Here is a 19,753-nt window from a genome sequence, read left to right as displayed (position 1 = left end):
CGTCGAAAAAGTAAAACATTGACACGGACGATGACGGACGACGGACAATCACTCATATGATAAGCTCCGCTCGACAAAGTCGACAGCGGAGCTAAAAAAATGGGCAAATGTTTATAAATCAATATTTTTCGCTATCACAAATTCCATACCGACACTTTCCAAGTACCATTCAATATTCTCTATTGCTGATATTGCTTTTCGATCCCTCATTATTGTGACTGCATGTTGAATTTCCTGAAGGCGTAAAGTGGAAGTATCACCTGCTCACACACCCACTGTTTATACTCTGATGACTAATAATGCAGTCTGGGGTTTACAGTGATTTATTGTTGCATCATTTTAGATCCAAGGGATGGTGACTAGCCCTATCTGAAGTTCAAGTATGTTCTGTACATAATTACCTATAATAATATGTATGCAATATGATTGTCTGCTTTGCAAACAACATCAATGTGATATCTGTTTCCGGACAAACAATACTGGTCGCCAAAGATCTGAGCAACAAGACCTTGTCAATGAAAATCCTGAGATATATAACATGATGCGAGTTGTTTGAGTGTTTATTGGACTCCGTATGAACAGGGACTGATAACAGGTCGATAAAAGTGATAAAAGCAGGAGGTTGAGCAAAACTTATTATAGTGCAAGAAACTGTAAGATAAACTAAAATAATATTAAAGGCCATTCATTTTCTAGATTAAATATAGAATAAATAGACTCACAAAATGGAATACACAAAACAAGTATTTTATTTCCTGGTATTTTTCTTTGTTCAGTTGGGGAACATACAATATATTTTCTTCCCAACAGGAATGAATTGGCTTGCGCATGTATTAATAAGGATTACTTTCTGACCATGCTGTATAGCAAATCCCTGTTACTAAAATGAAGATTAGTTACCTGTACTGAAACCAATGAGTGAATTTTCACCACCATCAAATCCTGCAGTCCACCATTCATTGATGGGACCCATAGCTTTAGTAGCAATACCACCTGCAAACAACAAATCATGACATAACAGTCCCTGTTCATTTTATATACAAGTTCATACTGTATAGACAAGTCCCAATGATAAATAAACGTTGGAAATATGAAAAAGCATTTGTGTAAAGTTTGAATATGATTGGTTAAGGCACGTTAGAGACGTGACTTTGGAACCTAGTTTGTTAAAATGACAAAATTTGTCTGTACACAACAGAGTCAGATTTCTGGATAAGCAGAAATACTTCATGTTGATAAACCTTCAGTCACTATTCGGCCATCTTGAATTAGATCACAAAATGCATGCACATATACATATATATTTATAAATGTTTTAAGAGGTATTGTCAAGATAAGTCAGAGATACAACTCCTGATCAGAATTCATCAATACAATTGAACACTAGTTGACAATTTTTTTTTAATCAAATCTGCAAAGCAAAGTGGCATGCATATCAAGGTTCTATAAAAAACATTCATGCACAATCAAGATAATCAGCAAATGCTTCTAAACTTGGATGAATTTTTGACAAAATCACTTGCCTTCAATTGATGGATTCTCATCATAGATTGGTTTGACATGACCACTGAAAAACAACTCTTTGTTCTTCTCAATCAGACCAATATCAAATGCACACAGATGTGTGTTCTTATCGTAGACGCTACAAAATATGAAATCAATTGTTAGTGTATGTTACTATAGCAACCAACCACAGGTACAGTACTCATTCCGCCCAACCTCCCACTTTTATCGCTCCCCCCCCCCCCCCCCCCGACCGCTTATCGCTAAATTTCCGACCGTTTGCTGCTTTCTGACCGGAAACAGACTGCTTTTTCTTGCTTAGGCTGGCTTCAGAAACATCATCCGCTTGCCAACTGACCGCTGGAGTAACGATGATCGTACATTGTATCTATAAACTTATGTTTTTATTCGTAATAAGTTTAGGTTTTAATGACGATTCAAAATACAACGCCTATTGCTTCTCTGTATTGGGAAGGGGGACAGATGCCTTCACTTGACACATTGTAACGTTTGCTACGCAAGTCGAACTGTGACCTGTATTTACATATTTACGTCCTTGTGTGCGTAGTTCAAGCAGCTACATAACTGGTCAATCAATCGCGATATGGATTGAGTACTAGTATTTGTGTGTTGTGTGTGTGTTTCTGTGTGTGATTTTGACTAAATTTATTCCGAATGGCGCTCAAAATAATTTGACACTTTGTTATTTGCGAACGCAACTCGCACTATGACCCTTACTCAATTTGCATAAGTAATACGAATGCTGTAGTTCAGAAAATCTATTGGTTAACTTTTGATCGTGTCTGGGTGCGCAAAACAAAACTGCACATATCATCATGGCATAGCTGAATTTCTGCAAATCAATTGGACTTAAACTACTAGTATAATGACTGACGATTAATCGCTTGTCTGAGTACATGCGGTGACGAATTATTGGATTGGCAGCAGCCGGACGAAAAATGAAAGAGATGAAAACATAAAACAAAACAAACGCAGCCAGTGATGCATTTCGAAAATAAAAATACAAAATAAACGCAATCAGAGGAGCGGACCACGCGTGTTGGAAATAAATAAAATGTGTTGTGACACACTGGCAGCCTCATCAAACTCTTTCACTTACGCAATATATAATTATACTATTTCCCAATTGAAAGCACTTGTATTTAATACTTTGACGAAAAACACCGCAAGACTCAACTCGAACGAAATATTGATCACTGTAAAAGTGGATAAATTCGAATCGTCATCAAATTCAAATCATCTCGTTGAATTTCAATTAAAAATAAACTTCATGTTTAGAAAGATAAAAACAACAACATATTAGAGTGCAAAAAAAGTTAGAAAAGAATGAAAAATGCAAGTGGGAAAGCGATGAGTGAACTCTATGAAAATTATGCTAATGCGAGAACAAGCCATATACCCGCGGAGTACTCGCTAAAACATCGAGAAAATGTGCCATTTCAAAGGACACCCTTACAAATAATGTCTGCGATTGTGTGAACATGATAACGTGCAAACAAGGAACATAGCTCGTGGTCCACCAAGGAAACTTGGTGACGCAGTTAGATATATACGGCTGTTGAAAACAGACTCCTGCGACCTCATGAGCAGGTTCACCTGGATGTTTCATTTTCAACTATAACCAACAACACAATGGTAATAAAGACTTTCCGTTTTCGACATTGTGAAATTCTTTTGTTTTTATGTAGAAAAATACAATATTTTTACCAAGTAAAATCATATTTATTAAAGTTATTGTTCATACATGAGTTTGTAATTTCATCCAGCTCCTTTCAGTCACAAATATAGATAATATAGCAAATTATTTTTTTTTCTGTAATATTTGTGTGTAATCAGTAATTATGAAAATAATCTATGGGTACATATGGAATCAGAGGTACATTACTCGGGGTTTGCAACTACGGTGACATGATACCAAGATCCCGTTTCAATCTCGCTCTCGCATAAGCATTCCAACTCAGAAAAATGTGAATGCGCATGCCCGAGGTAACTAGGATACTGGAATGTCCAGGTGGACCAAAATAGCTGCTCACGATGTGACGGATTACGATAACTTTATTTTCTGTACATTTTCGATGTATTAATAATACATGTTTTATTGATTATTACAAACCGCCTATTTCATGTTTGAAGGTCGTAGCATCAGTCTCGCTATCTACGAGATGAGACCTGAATGGGATCTTGACATGTCTGTCACACGCAACGTAATATTACCGTAATTGGTATAGCTACATGTAGTACAGGTGTGATGGTTCAAAAACCAAAATGGCAACAGTAACAGAAGACTTCCCTGGCGGTGATGATAAAATAAGAACACGAAGCCAACAGATGAGGTTTCAACTAGTACTGGTATTATACTCTGCAAACATCAAGTACAATAACGCGGTAAAACTCCACTACTCCAATGACTAGATACTTAAACTCCAATACAATTCAACGAGATCCCCGATCTGAACTCAGTGCTGAACAACTCCCCTATATATACCCACACTGTCTATAAATAGACCATTACATCAGCATACATGATGAGTCTGGAACTTACTACAAATTTCTAGAATGTTCCATTACCTTCTATTGCCTTCTACAGTGTCCTATTACCAATTCAACCAGCTTCTAAAAAGTCCACCCAAACAGTACGGTTCTAGAACATTCTCAGTCACATGGAAGTGGTAAACAAGTCGTATGCGACAATGTCACCATACAGTACTATTCGCGTTGCAAACCCCAAGTAATGTACCTCTGATGGAATACATTTCGTTATGAAATGCTCTTAATAAAAATTTCTAATCAGTTTTTTTTCAGCCCCCCCCCCCCCCCCCCCCAGAAAAGACGAAAGAAAGCATAATGTCGGGAAGGGGAAGTCTTTTTTTTTATTATTATTTATTGGGAACAGAAAGTCTTTATCGTAGTGCTTTGTCTGTGTTGACAATGAGCTCTTTGGGTCGCTAAAACTGTATGTCCACCTCTGTTCAGGGTGAACATTTGTATTGTACCGAATAAATCTTAAAACAGAAATTGTGGCACTCAATCATGGCAATCTTCTAGGTCATCGTTAGAAAGATTTTCGGAGTCAAATTCAATCTCCACTCAAGGCTATCTTGAAGGATTGCAGGAAATTGACCCTTATCGATTCATATTTATGAATTAATCGGGATTCAGGTACCATAGTGTTTGTAACTGAGTATTCCTAAAGATACACAAAAAAAACACGAACTTTCGTATAAGATTTTTCATGCAAACAATGTCAATGGTTCCCCGACACTGATTCCTTTTTATCTTTCAAGACGTCGTCGAGATGCAGGTGCGATTCCTCTTAGAAACGCGTTCAATTTATTTCCAACGCTTGTGGTCGGCACCTTTGAGTTTATTTTGTTCTTTTATTCACGAAATCTATGACTGACAGCGTTTGTTTTGTCGCGTCTCACAATTTAATGTACAAGCTGACTTTGTTTTGGCTGTAAGTGAACTACGTACAGCGCTCTCTGAAGTATTTCGCTCAGAGTTGGCAAAATGGAATACCCTGCAAAATTTGAATCCTTTATTTTATAACGAGACATTGGGCGCAAAAATAAAAACCATAATTATTAAATTCAACAAGTTTATGTAACGTGTTAGTCCGCTTGCCTGCCGCCTAGTTAAAAAACGTGATCTCCATTGATGTCGCTTCGATAACTTCGGACAAGTAAGATGGGCGCCGGCCGACATTACATTTGCAGTTATTGTATTTGTTTGACAAATTATACAGTACGGTCACTCTAACAATCGATTGGTCGTTTTTTTCAGTCTTACTATTCCTGCAGATATTCTTCAATATTGTTATAGTTGCCATGGATTTACATAACTACAACTTGACCAGCATTAAACCCAAACCATGCGTGCAAGGTTCGATCTGGTTTATGGTGGACATTATTACTACGCGCATGTATTATTACCAATTTTATATGGCAGTGTGATCCACCATATTTTTTCAACGGTTGTTCTATAAATTTCTGATTGTATTTATTCTTATTTTAACATCCTAAAAACAAAAATGATACACTTGTACATGAAACAGTAGGTAATGAACTGTAAATGCGGGCGGTTGCGCTGTCAGGCAAGCGAGCACACGAGTAGATACTCCTGGATTTGCGCGGTCAAAAAAAAACCCGGAAATTGTCCGGCCAAATTCAACAAAGTGAGCGAAAAAAAAACGATCAAAATCAGAAGTGGGCGGGAGGTTGGGCGAAATGAGTACTGTACTCTAAATTGCAGCAATTGACCAACAGATTCATTATTAGAACTTTTCAGTTTTCACAGTGCTACCAAAGTCTGGAAATTTCGAAACAGTTAACCCTTTTCCGGTCAGGGGAGTTTCACGCTATCAGGTTAAGTCGTTGAAAAACGGTCATGATTCAATGCACTCCAGTAGCCAGCATCTGAGCATGCTATCCTGCCAGACATTTTTGCAAAAATAGGCCATAGTTAACAGACTGTATCGACCACAGTTTTCACATTTTTTGCAATCTGTTTGCATACACACTTCATTACCACCATGGACAACAATTTCTCGTATAAAAAAAATCACCGTTTTATTTCAATACACATTTTTTACTGTCGTTAAGTAACGATGTTTTGCCCTTTGTACAGTCTCAATAAACGCGTGTTAAACATTGAAATAAATATTGCTTAATTGAAAACACATTACAAGCAAGTACAAGGTCACTACATGAATGCAAGTTCGAAGTAAGAAGAAAAAAAACGTGTGAGTATGGGGATATTTGGGACATGTACGGGGGAAAACGTGTTTGACGTACTCGACCCGTTAGCGTACATTTCAAATTGCAACGTATATTCAACGACTTGAACTACATGTGTAACATATTACAACGTACTTTCCGTGACTTAACTGATGTTATATTCAAGCTCTAACGTATATTAACCGACTTGACCGTATGAGTAAGTCCACACTTACAACGTATATTTAACGACTCAAACTGAGACTGAAACGAACGAGAACGTAACTGCAACGACTTGATCGGGGTTACCTTCACACGGTAACGTATATTCACCGACATGACCACATTAACCAACTAAATATTTCAACGTATATTTAACGACTTGAAATAAAACGAACTAGCGAGAACGTAACTGCAGGGACTTGGCGTGTATATATACTCACGCAGAAACGTATTTCCACCGACTAGACCCGATGAACTATCCTGACATTAAAACGTATAAATACCGACTGAGCATGAAACTAAATTAACGATAAGGTATTTTCACCAACTCAAACTATTGTACAGTTCGTGACGCTGTAATAAGTCCCAAATTTATTTGTTGTACGCCTTTCTTAGTCGTCCACCCCGGCGGGCTGCTCCCATGCGTCTGCCTGATGTCGAGGGCTGCTCTTCTGTACTTCGTGTTTGTGTTCCCACGGTGCGTTTTCCCCTCAGTGCCATGTTGTGATGAAAAGCAGCGAAACATTCGCCCGCGTGAAGGTGAACTTTACAAATTGGGCATCCTTTTGATGTTTCTGATAATCGGCCACTCGCAGTTTTTCTCCCGTCCTTGCTGCACTGCTTACACGATTTTTGACGCCCGGATAGTCTGCATATTTCGTGCGAATCCATGTTTTCACTACGAATAAATGACGTGTTACTTGGAAGAGAGCCAACTTCTCTTATGGATTTTTGAATTCTACTCGAGTGTCCACCAATCAGTTGTTTACCTGTGCGGATATTGAAGAATTTGTGCGTTACTTTAGTCGTGCGATTCAATGCCTTGAAACATTCATAAGCATTGACCAATGCAACATCTATGAGGTAACAGGCCATGTAGATCCACCAACGATTGTTTTTTCTGCCCGTGTGATAGTATTTTCGCCTTTGGTTAGAACGATCCACGCCACCCATGTGATGTCTGTAACATTGTAACGATACAGGCACGTGTCTCTAGTCATCTACTGCTTCTGCCGACGTAGCCAGTGGGGGATAGACTGTATTTAAAATCAATATTTGCGCGCTGTCATCCTGGTATGCAGTAATATTGATAGTGTCGTCCGGTCTAGTTGCTGCTTTCATTTCACCAATTTTCAATTTCAGCTTCTTGCTTTTCCCTTCAGGAATTAATTGCGGCGGCATGGTTTTCCGATTTCGTCTGCTAAAACTACCGACCATGTACACTTTCTTGTCTTGTAATTCAAGGGCTGTGTTAACTGACGTAAAAAGCGAATCACAGAAAAGAATATGGTTTTTTTCTGTGAAGGGCTGTAGCAACCGGTGTGTTGTCTTCTTGATTGTCCCAGTTTCTTTCTTTCTCCCCTCAATTGTAGCTTTATATTTCACCCCCAAATATGGTTCAAAGTTTGCAATGTAAGACGTTGTCGAGTCGCACACCTGCCATATTTTGAAGCCATCACGGTCGGGTTTGTGGGGCAATCTCTGCTTAAACTTGGACCGTCCCTTGAATCTAATCATACCCTCATCAATCGAAATTTCCTGTCCCATCTGGTAGTATCGCCGACAATTTTCGAGTACGGGTTTCAGCCACGGGTTGATTTTATACAACGGGTCGGCCTCTGATCGTTGACGGCGACGTTCAATGTCAGGATCCCGCCGTGGGTCATTTACTGGATCAGCTAAATGAAAATAACGCATTAGCATTTGAAATCTGGCCCGAGTCATTACTGATGCAATTCCCATGTTCTGCAGAAAGGGGTCACTCGACCAATAATCGTCGATTGCTGATTTGTGATCAACATCCATACATATCATCACACCAAAGAATGCTTGCATTTCAATGAAATTTGTATTACGCCAGCGGGCATTTAATTTTTTTGCAATGCATTTTTGATGATATTTGGCGTATTTATTAGTCTCGGTAGAAGCCAGTTCTATCAGTTCTGGTGGGATAAATTTGTAGAAATATTCCACCTCACGAGCATATGAAGGCAGTTCGAAAGTTGGTCCAGGTTCGGGTTCAAAAACTGGAATAGTAAATATATCGCCGTCTTCCTCCGTGGCCATTCTCCATTCACCAGTGCCGGAGGCAACATAATCGAATGTAGCACCAATTTCTGTGTCGGATTCAATTTCAATGTCGCTATCGAGTACAGGTGGGTAACGTTGCTCTAAAAAATCGTCATTCTCAGCACGATCTTCATCGATTTCTGAATCTGTATCTGTATCGTTGTCAGTTGCAACTATGAAATCATCTGGTATTTTGTGTCGTAGCTCACCCGTTTTTTCGTCCAATACAAGTTCATCATCACGCGTGTCCATTGGCGATGCGTGTGCATACACAACACGTTTTTTAATAGTTTGTTTTTCGGGGAAACTCGCAAGTGTTGATTGTTCTGTACCGCATACATTTTCTTGTACCATTTCTTTGGTGACATCGACGTTTTGTTGCGTACTCGCTGGGTCGATATGTTCAGCCCCTGCTTTTCTGCGTTGGCAGTTGTGGCGGATGTCGACGGTTCCGAATCGCAAACATTGTCTTGCAAAAATTGTATCACATCTTCGACGACACGTTGTATTTCAGCGTGACCAACTTCCGTTTCTTCGGCATCTGCTTTGTCGGCAGCTGGCGATTCAACCACTTTACGGTTCGTCTTCGATATTTACGTTTGCCTCCTGGTTTGCCCCTGCAGTCCTTCAAACGGTTTTCTTCTGTAATCGCATGTTCATTGACAGAGGAGACAGTCTCCGACTTGCGTTTGTTCTTATTCTTTTTACGCCTTTTCTTGAGTGGACTATTATCACTGGTGTCCGTGGTACGCTCGGCTGGTAACTCACCGACGTCAAATGTTTCCTTTGCTTTGGATTTCTTTCTTTTTCCACGCTTTGCTGGTGAAAAATCTGTCGTGTCAATGTCAAACTTATCACTCCCCGTGCCACTGCACGATTGACGCGTTTTCTTCAGTTTCCTTCTTGCCTTCATAAAACACTTTCTATCTGTATAGGACGGCATATTAACGTATGTGTCGGAAAGGAGGCACACAGCGAGTCTGGGCTTTATCTCACTTTCTTCGGCCATATTTATACTGAACGACCAGATGTCCACAAGACTGCATCTCCCCACAATTTGAATATTTATTGTTATGTAAATAAATATGTTATTTTTTCGAACACAGATTGGTTACAATTTGCATACACATAAAATTGCATATGCTAGCTCAGACGGTGAAATCATGTGGACTTTAATATTTCCCACCAGCTGTCCCGGTCATTTTACGTTGGTGATTGCCGACATTCCAAGCTCAGCCGTTGGAATCCGTTATGCTATTCATTCTAAGTGCCGGGACTATTTGCCAAGCTGGTCAAAATACGTTACTACCGTTATAACCGTGAATCGTGTCGTTCAAATACGGTTGTAATGCTGCAGTTTGCAATGTGGTCAAGGCGGTTTTTTTACGTCGTCGCAAACGTCGCGTTGTGACGGTAAAATAGTGAAATGAGCAGACAAGAGTATAGAATTACATTCTTTATTACTTGGTTAATTTATTTGACTTGGCGTAATCGAAAACAAATTCTCTCCCTCCATAATTTCGCAAGTGTAAAATATCAGGTTCCGTACAACGTATTATAAACGCTTGACCGTCTGAGCAACCTAAATAACAGGCCGTTTTTCAACGACTTAACCAGTTAGCTAGCTGGAGTGGAAAATTCTAGCATACCCATATTGACGGCGGTTTTTCACCGACTTGACCGGAAAAGGGTTAAATGATAGAAAAATTCCAACTCAACAAATGAAATATTAAAAACAAGTCATTGTCAATGACACGTCCCCGTTCCGTTCATATTTGAGTGACATATACATTCAAAGCAGATCATGACCGAAATGCACCTGCATATGTACAACACATTGTGCTAAATCTGAACAAAATCCATCCATGCATGACTGAGATCCGGTTCTGGAATTGTGAAAATATGTGATTTTGATGCATTGTCGGCCTTAAAATGGCCATCATTCCGCTATTGTTAAGCAGATCATGAAACAAATGCACATATCTATTTGTGACATGATGTACCATGTGTGTGTGAAGTTTGAACTTGATCAATCCAGACATGTCTTGGATACGGATCCAGAACTGAATTCTTTAACAAAATGGCCGCCAGTCGACCATTTCGAACTTGATCCGAAAAAAAAAAAGACGTGCATCAAGGTCCTATTATGTTTAATGTATGTACCAAATTTGAACAAAATCCGTCCATGCATAACTGAGATCCGGGACCGGAATGGTGAAAATGTGCGATTTTGATGCATTTTCGGCCTTAAAATGGCCGCTATTCGGCTATCGTTAATCGGATCATGAAAAAAATGCATGTGCGTATGTCCCATATAAGGTGTGATGTATGAGTGAAGTTTGAAATTAATCGGTCCATGCATGTTCGAGATACAGGTGATCACGGACGCACGGATGCACGGACGCACGGACGCACACAGGGCAAAACATAAGTCCCCGTTTTCGGACTGCGTCCGAACGGGGACTAATAATTGAACTTGTACCAATGAAAAAATGATTCATTTCATGACAACGCATTCATCTACATGAATATGCCTTGCAGCACATACATTTGTATAACTGATGGCAACTACAGTTTATAGTCTCTGTACACACCTGAAATTTGTTAATTTATGTTGTGGTCTATCTTCATATCCAGTCACATCTTCCTCATCACCGGTGAATAATGATAATCTTGGGTCAGTCAACATGATAAACTCATCAACCTATTTGTACACAATGACACAAACAAAGGAGACTTGTTTAGATCTGTGAAACTGCCATACACCGAGTGTCTATCTAGATATTACAGACGATTTATTTAATCAGCAACGATTTTTCAAAATCTACTTTCACATTTTACAATAGGTTAATATACCAAATAATCACTTACAGAGTCATCGGGATCACCAGGAAATGTTTTCAAGTCCGGATCATCCAAGAGTTGTCTGCATTCAGTACAGCGAACTGGAGGCTGAACAAATTATACAATACTAATAATAGTATTAGAAAAGGTGTAAAACTTACACGAGACATGAACTGAAAAATCAACTACAGGTAAACAACATCCAGCTATTTGAATAAGTATAAATATTGAATCTTATGAAAGAAATCTAATACAATAATTTAACCTTAATGCTTAAAGTGCTTAGAAAAAAAAATAACCGAGAAAAGAATTTAACTCTTCTTGTGAGAAGATGCAACCTTTGGGGAATACACATCTTTTGAGAAGTATAATTTGCCTTACCGATAATTAAAATAATTATACAGAAACAATGAGATCAAGAGCACATCGCCAATATTACATTGAAAGGCAGGCAGGCTTAATTACAAAATTTCTATGCAAATGGTATCATTGAGCAGACTATTATAAATTATCCAATTAAAGATGAAACTTACAGCAACTGCAGATATTTCATCATTTTCTGTTTTAGGGCGCAAATCCTTCCTGAAATACAAAAAACCTGAACTGATTCACAGAACAAAATGATATGCATCAGCAACTGTCTGTATGTCTATTTCTTGCTATCATTTTGATTCAACAACAATATGGAGAAATCTTACTTGAACTTCTTTTCATCTTCATCATCATCAAATGTTTCACTTCCATCCCCAATTTTCATCCTCTTCTCGTGTTGATGTTCCGATTTTACACCGGCACAATTAAATCCTCCCTCTGCTTCATCAGATTGCTCAGATGTTTTTCTTTTTGAAGGTCTGCATGTATAGAGAAGTAATGTTACAAACATAGCTCAATACATTGGAGGACACTTGTGGATGTATGTGATAGACACACCCAAAATTCCGTGCAACAAACTGCTCTATGGCCAGGTACATGTATGATACACAAGTAACAATCCCTTCACAAAATATTCTGCTATGTTAGTAATATTACTTACGTTTTTGCAAACATTAATGCAATATTAGGCTGCTTAGAATCCTTCTTAATCTTGCTTTTCTTTGACGATTGTGGCGATGTATCATCAACATCTGAGGTATCGCTAGTTTTACCTCTTGCAGGAGATTTCTTTTTCTTTAATTGCGGACCTTTAGGACGACCCTTGTTCCTTTTCATGGATTGACCATTTGCTTTACCATCTGGTTGGTCAGTTTCCATATCAGACTGACTTGTTTCATCTGCAGTCAGCTGACTACTGGCTTCATCAGGCTGGCTAGTTTCTTTGCTGGACATGTCTGATTGGCTGGTGCATTCTGGTGTTTCAAAACTGATGTCTCCATCTGGCTGATCAGTTGATTGGTCAGTTTGAGACTGACATCCACTGTCACTCTCTGATTGACTAGACTCACTTAAGCCATTCTTGGTAGACACTGCAGGAAGATCTGTCAAGTATTGTGAAAGCAGCGACAACACTTTCTTGCAGTATCCTTTCTGGAATTGTGAAACAAAAAAACATTGAACATGCATCAAAATGGTGAGATAAGAATCATAAATTTAATCTATGACAAATAACATTTTAATGATTTTTTGGAAACACTCAAGAAAATCTGCATTTCTAGTAATATTTGGGAGGCAGGTAGGGTTTGTATCCTTTTTATAAAGGGTTATTTATATCAGAATCCTCCATTTATATGTAATACACAATTATAATTACAAAAGAATTACCACAAATTGCAGTTAGCCGTAATAATTTGATTTCCTTAGTCGTGATAGGAAGGAAGTAAATGAACAAAGTAATTTTGGGTACTAAAAAAACTACTATCAACACAACAAACCTATTCCCTTCATTTTTATAAATATTTGTTCAATTACATTTCAAAATGAAACAAGAGATTTTCTATTGTCCCAAGGAAGTTTTTTAAATGAAGTGAATGTGCAATGCCCTCATTGGAATCAACTGCCTTCAAAATTTTAAAATGAAATGAATGGGTTTGTTGGTTTTTATAGTAAAACACGACTAAGTTTCGATAAAAAATATGGGTAGATAGGGTCATTGAACAATGCTTTTTTGCATTTATATGAATGTTTTTGGTTATATAGGAAACAAATCAATTTTGATGAACAGGTTATTTTTTGTCACCTGACAGTGCTGGCTGGAAATTAACAGCCATTACACTTTGACAGAAACAACGTAATCCAAATTTACGATCAATTTAATTTTGCTCATTTTGAGTTTTTAATTAGTAATCCCCTCCCAGTGTTTTCCAGCAGCAGAAAAATCTGTTGCACACTTCGCTAAAAAAGCATCTTTGAATGCACAATTTATTTTAATCGACTATGCACCTCTACTGCTTGTCTTTGATGAAGGACTTGTGAAACAAAGGAAGATAAACGAGAGAAAAGAAAAATGTAACGACATGATATACGAGGCAAAGGGTGAAATGATATGGAAATTATCACAAGTTATATGCTTGTTATAACAGTACTGAGAAGTTTACCTCTGTTAAACATTCATCTTTCAAATCTTCCTTCAATGTTGTCAGACTGCAATTAAAAACAATTATAATCACAGCAATCACATTCTTTATATGAAAATAACACTAGACTGAAATCAACCAATTTTATTCCATTATCATATCTGAAATACTACCTTTTCTGCAATGTTTCTGGAAGGAACTCTAACAGCAGCTCTGATTTCTGTTCAGCAAAATTCTGAAAATAAATTCACAAAATTATAAACACTGACTAAACTAAATTTTCGACCATGTGTTCCAACTTTATGTTAATTAATATTATCACAGCTACCATTGCACATAACAAATTCTTGTTCACTGGCTCTAACATTATTCAAAATAAAACAATGTTTGAATTACTGCATTTTCTGAAACTTCACTCATAAGCCTTATTTCAGTTGATTACTTTCAAAATGTTGTAAAAGCGGGTCTTGCCATTACTGCTATAGTGTGAAAATGTGTTGGTTGACTGAACTGGTGCCAGGGTAGTAGAATGTCCAAAAAAAAAATTTAAGACCATACAAACATGCAGGAAACCCACAATTGGATGTCCCTTCAGGGATTTTAAAAAAAGGATGTAAATTTATTGGGAATTCTGAAGAAACAAAAACTAGCTTTTCTTTCACTGTGTGATAAAGTAATGCATGTGGGAACATATCTGTTTCAATTTTTCTGTGTTCCATGCAGTAAATGGTCTAAGAAGACAATAATATTGTACCCATATTTTTGGATAAAACTCAATCTTTTATTTTACGCAAATTAGTCTTTATTTTTGTAAGTACATTGTTCATTTACTTCCTTAGATGAAGATGACAAAAATATGACTTCAGAAAAGTCTACCCAACTGTATACCCCAATCCAGTAATTACAGAGAATTTTTTAAACAAGGGAACATGTGCGCAACACCCTCATGCCATGGCCATGCACCCTCTTACCCTGGGGAGCAGATCATCTGGCAACGATAAAATTCTGATTGACCAGGGATCACAAATTGGCACAGTTTTCAACTGTGACCTGTCTGATACTAATTTTGGCCCCAAAGAAGCCATAGAATGCTCTATTTTAACTTCATCTCCCCCAATTGGTGGTGCTGTTGAATTGCAGTGCCCCCTCCAGCAGTTTTTTTCTAGGAAAAACCCTGTATTAGTTCTTAGAATAAAAAAAAACTGAAATTTAATTGGTAGAATGTGGTGATTCCGCCCCCATCAATTAAATTAAAAATTGAATATAAACACAAGTTAGCGCTGTATTGAAGAGTGATTATATCACTGTAGTGGTAATACATTGTCATGAAAGCTGTTAAAACTTATTCATTACTTTTTACCAATTGCTAATTGAAATGAAATCATCAACAGAGCAACAGATCAATTTCAATAATAACAAGACATGAAATGTCACAGTCCCCGTTATTTGATTATAAAGTAGTACAAGGAACATCTGCAAACAGGTGAATGAATATGTACTCTATGTGGGTACAACTCATCATAAAGTGATTTCCCATAATCTAGTTTTGTACTGACAACTAAAAACTTCCACTGACCCATGTTCAGAATCTCAGAGTACACAAGTGCAACAAAACTATTTGTCATACATGTATACTTGCTCAAGAAACTGCATTCATAAATCTGAGTGAACCTTGATGTACATGACTTCTTTGTTAATCAGGTCTTAGTATATTACCAGGACCTGGGTTTGTTTCAACATCACCACTGGGCATCAGAATCATTCTCATGTTGTCAAATACAATTTTTTATTAATACAGTAAGGTTTATTATTTAAAATGTATTCATTGTACATAGAACAACATCTGTTAATTTAAACAATTGTAAAAGCTATGTTTTCAGAGCAAGTACATGTAATAATTAAGGAAGCCAGTAAAGGTTGGTCTGCTCATAACCTTCAATGGAGAAGTAACAATAATTGTTTGAAGTCTTTTTAGTGCAGTGATATTATTGCATTTCATCATTATTAATGGGTATAAAATACTGTAAACCATTTAATTTTCACTTCTAGATATATTCAGGATTCTATGAAATTTCAATAAAGTCCCTGACACTCCATGTTGTAGGAACCCAGAAAAAATTGCCTTGCAAAATTGAAGCAGTTCACAGCACCACTGTAAAAAAAAAAAAGTTTGAAATGAGTATTGTTAAATATATACACATGTGGGTTCATAAGACATACCGGTATGTATCAATCTGAGCGGTTCTAGAGATTAGTATCACAAGATTTTACTCTCCGTGATTCAATATCAGCCCTATGTATAACGCTGTGTTGATCAGGCGAACTAATTGACAATGGCCCTACAGGTATCGCTATGCAATCACAGTAGTTTTGTATTCTTCTTGCATTTCGACCATGGAAAAATATTTGTTTTTGAGAGTGGCCGAATTATTAGAAGAAAAACAGAAACTATTTTTTTTTAGTATAAATTCTAGTAACTGAAATGCAGGATTGGTAAAGAACAAGACAATAAGCAAGATTGATAAACCTTCAGCGAGCACTCCTGAAATTTCAGATCATTGGTACCATGTTTTTGGGTTCAATTCAATTCAATAAAATTGGGTTATTTATTTGATGTAACGAAACATGCATTCACAGCAGACGGAAATTCGTTTGAGATGTTACTGGATTTTTGTATTCAGTTTTCCATTTCAACCACCATCATCACTTAGTAAGCTGAGATCATGCATAAATGCACAGTGTAGTGCCACCAGAAAACCAATTGCTTGAGAATATTTTGCACCATTTCAAATATTATATTAATTCACAGACAACAAAATAAAGATTTTCAATAACATATAAGTTTTCCCACAGTTTATGATTGTATGGCAATTACATGGCTTCACCAGTTTTACTCTGGAAGAAGTTGGAAACAGATAACAGGAAGGGGCTACATGGCTACATCTTTTTTTTTTTAATTTGAATCAAGCATGTTTTTTAAATTTTTTTTTTTTACAAATGTCTATTTCAGGGCAACAGAAACAAAAACAATAAATGTGTAGGTAGGCATTTTAACAATTGCACTATTAATATTGGATGAAAACGTCATTACCGATATAAATCATAATTCTGTTCAAATTAAAAATAAGATCACATTTAATTTAGTCAGTTTTCATAATTAAATACATAATAACATGTACTTATAAATTTGAATAAGGTTCAACGGCTTTTTCATTTAGTGCCAGTTTATACACCATAAAACTTCTGGTTTAGGTGTCACACTCAAAGAGTGAAAGGCCTTTGGTTTGGCATCTCGAAATGTTGGAATTGAATCCCCCCAAAAATTCAGTAAAGTTTACGAAAAGTAAAGTATTTTCTAAAAGAAGTTTCGAATAAATACAAACACGAATACATTGCTTAGTTGTTAGTACCGGTAGCAAATGATCACGGTAGCACAATCTGGTCATTCTGTGTTTCGCAAGTGAATAACTTACTTGTTTTCGAAGTATTGCAATTGTTTATTATTATTCAGTAATGATTATAATACGCACAAAAAAATAATTCGTTGAATTTTTATGAATTGGAAGTAATATTCAACTTAGTTTCATCGTAAACGAATGATTTTGGTCGAATGTAAATGCGATGCGATGCAATATCCGCCATGTTATTTCAGTTCACCTGGTCATTTAAATATGTTAATGACGGCTCAGTGACCTCGTGGTGAACGCAACAGGGGATTCACCGATGTTTAGCAAGATCTTTATGCTTTGATTTTGACGGGGAAAACGGCATGATTTTTTTTAAATCGAAAAATTAGTTGTTTTCAAAAAAATAAACTGAGCATTCAAAGAATAATTTAACATTGTTCACAGAAATAACAGCCCATTGTCGAATCGAAGCTTACCCATTCACGCTATTCACAATAAACATGATACTCTTGAATAGGTGTCAATGACTACGGTAAAATATAAATTAGACTCTTTTAGGCATCAGGAGTGAATGAAATATCCAAAACATTAAAAAAAAAAACTGCCGAAAAAACGGGCGATTTCACGGTCCGTTCACAGACTGTGGTCCGTTGCAGATAATTTGACAGGGTATACAATTCACAAACTAGTTTTGTAGATTAGAGACAATTGTTTGCTTTTTTTGGTTTTTCACAAGAATATAAAGCTGGCAATCATCATAATATTCACGTCCGTACGTCACGAAATGTACACCAATCGTACCCCAATAAACTGGAAAACTTACCTTTGCAAACACGTCTCTTATGCCGCCTTCTTGAAGTTCTTGAAATCAAATAAAGTTACTAGTTCTTCTAGTAACGAGTGAATGAGACCACTGAGCCAAACAGAATACATGTATAAACAGTACTATAATAAATTGCACACAATGGAGAAATCACGTGCCGTAATAACAGCAGCCTTACTCACAGATCTAATCTACTGTAAAATATTTTATTTCAGCTGGAATTATCATTCGCTGAAAAGACTTTTTCTGGGTGTTTTGTATTGAATTTATTTTCATTGATTTTTGACAAGTTGACTAAAATATAAGAAAAGGGTATATTCGCTGGATTTTATTTTAACTGAAACATTCCTTCAGCGAAAATAGCAAAAAAATGTTGCAAGCAAAAATAAAGTATTTTACAGTAATTAATTTATTCTGAGCATGCGCAGACGTTTTGTCAATGTTGCCGGGAGAGGCAATTTTTGATAAAATCGTGAAAAAGACCCACTTGGGATTTTCAGATCTGGAAAAAAAATTACGTGCATACTCGGAGGGGACATGTTCATCAACCTGCCAAGTTTCACTGATAATGTTGGAGACGGAATTATGGACATAACCTGAATTAGTAGTCCCCTTTTCAGGCTGCGCCTGAATGGGGACTAATAAAATTTACTTCCACAATGTTCTTTATGATTGCAAATATTTAGATTGATTATTGACATTCCTGACATCTCAGGTCAAAAGACACCATGGAAGGTCAACAAATGCCAAGAAAGTGTTTTAAAACATTTTTTTTCACGATACTACAAACTTTGAGATGATGACTTTCAATAACATCACAATTCTGTGATCGGCCATAATTTTAAAGGTGAATGTAAATTATGAAAATTTGCCACTCTTGTTTTCATTTTGAATTTATAAAACTAAATTATTATCTCATAAATACAACTATGGCCGCATCACATCACAGACAACACGGACTTGAACACAGAAATATGGTATGAAAATAATGACATACTCTAACCATTATTAATTTCAGCGTGTTAATTTACATGCTACAAGGTGATGTAAGGACATGTTTTCTTTCTCTTTAAACACGTGTCAACAACAATAATATTATTAAAACACAAATCACTTGCCTTGTCTTTCACGGAACCAGCTTCATAGTCTTTCTGTAGTTTAGCTAGTCTGTGAAAAACAACAAACATTTATTTCTTGCTCGGTAATTTAAATCACAAATTTAAAGCGATTACTAAGATTGTACTAGTGCTCGAATGTCAACGTTGTATGTCATTTCTCCTGTAAAATGTACGAATTTAAATTATACTAACCTTCCTCGAACTTCTTCTGGAATTGAGTCATCCACCTTTGACGGCATAGTGATTTTAATCTCGAAAAGCAGTGATTTTTTTGCAAAAACTCAGGAAAAGATGATGCAGCAATGAACAGTCTCGGCGACCCAATGGCAATCAGCTGAGTTGTTGTGAATGGATTTGGCGGGAAAGTTCACGTTGGTCGATGCAATTATACATAGGGGTGCACGTAATATTAAAAATTTCGTAGATTCGTTCACGTTTGTATGCATGCTTTTAAATACATTTTCCGATTTGAATAATTATGTATTAATTTTAAACAAAGTTGCAAGATCTATACACATAA

At 36.8% G+C, this 19,753-nt stretch overlaps 1 protein-coding gene across 1 annotated transcript in view; it reads right to left on the bottom strand.

Annotated features, from left to right (window-relative positions):
- Positions 1 to 19,592, bottom strand: part of LOC100329020 (DNA (cytosine-5-)-methyltransferase) — a 65,417-nt gene extending 45,825 nt beyond the window's left edge. Inside the window, exons 1-11 of the mRNA XM_085502006.1 lie at positions 19,426 to 19,592; positions 19,234 to 19,282; positions 14,059 to 14,120; positions 13,907 to 13,952; positions 12,409 to 12,899; positions 12,074 to 12,226; positions 11,909 to 11,957; positions 11,403 to 11,483; positions 11,126 to 11,235; positions 1,524 to 1,642; positions 901 to 993 (exon numbers count right to left, since the gene is read on the bottom strand). Of these exons, the coding sequence (XP_085358132.1) occupies positions 901 to 993; positions 1,524 to 1,642; positions 11,126 to 11,235; positions 11,403 to 11,483; positions 11,909 to 11,957; positions 12,074 to 12,226; positions 12,409 to 12,899; positions 13,907 to 13,952; positions 14,059 to 14,120; positions 19,234 to 19,282; positions 19,426 to 19,472 (1,300 nt within the window). The 5' untranslated portion in view covers positions 19,473 to 19,592. The remainder of the gene's footprint in view (positions 1 to 900; positions 994 to 1,523; positions 1,643 to 11,125; positions 11,236 to 11,402; positions 11,484 to 11,908; positions 11,958 to 12,073; positions 12,227 to 12,408; positions 12,900 to 13,906; positions 13,953 to 14,058; positions 14,121 to 19,233; positions 19,283 to 19,425) is intronic.
- Between the last annotated feature and the right edge of the window lie 161 nt (positions 19,593 to 19,753).

This window comes from Saccoglossus kowalevskii, chromosome 8 (genome assembly GCF_978046115.1).
Source record: "Saccoglossus kowalevskii chromosome 8, keSacKowa6.1, whole genome shotgun sequence".
In the NCBI taxonomy this organism is placed as follows: domain Eukaryota; kingdom Metazoa; phylum Hemichordata; class Enteropneusta; family Harrimaniidae; genus Saccoglossus; species Saccoglossus kowalevskii.
Note: the sequence above shows the minus strand (reverse complement) of the source record. Positions and strands in the feature narration are given on the sequence as shown.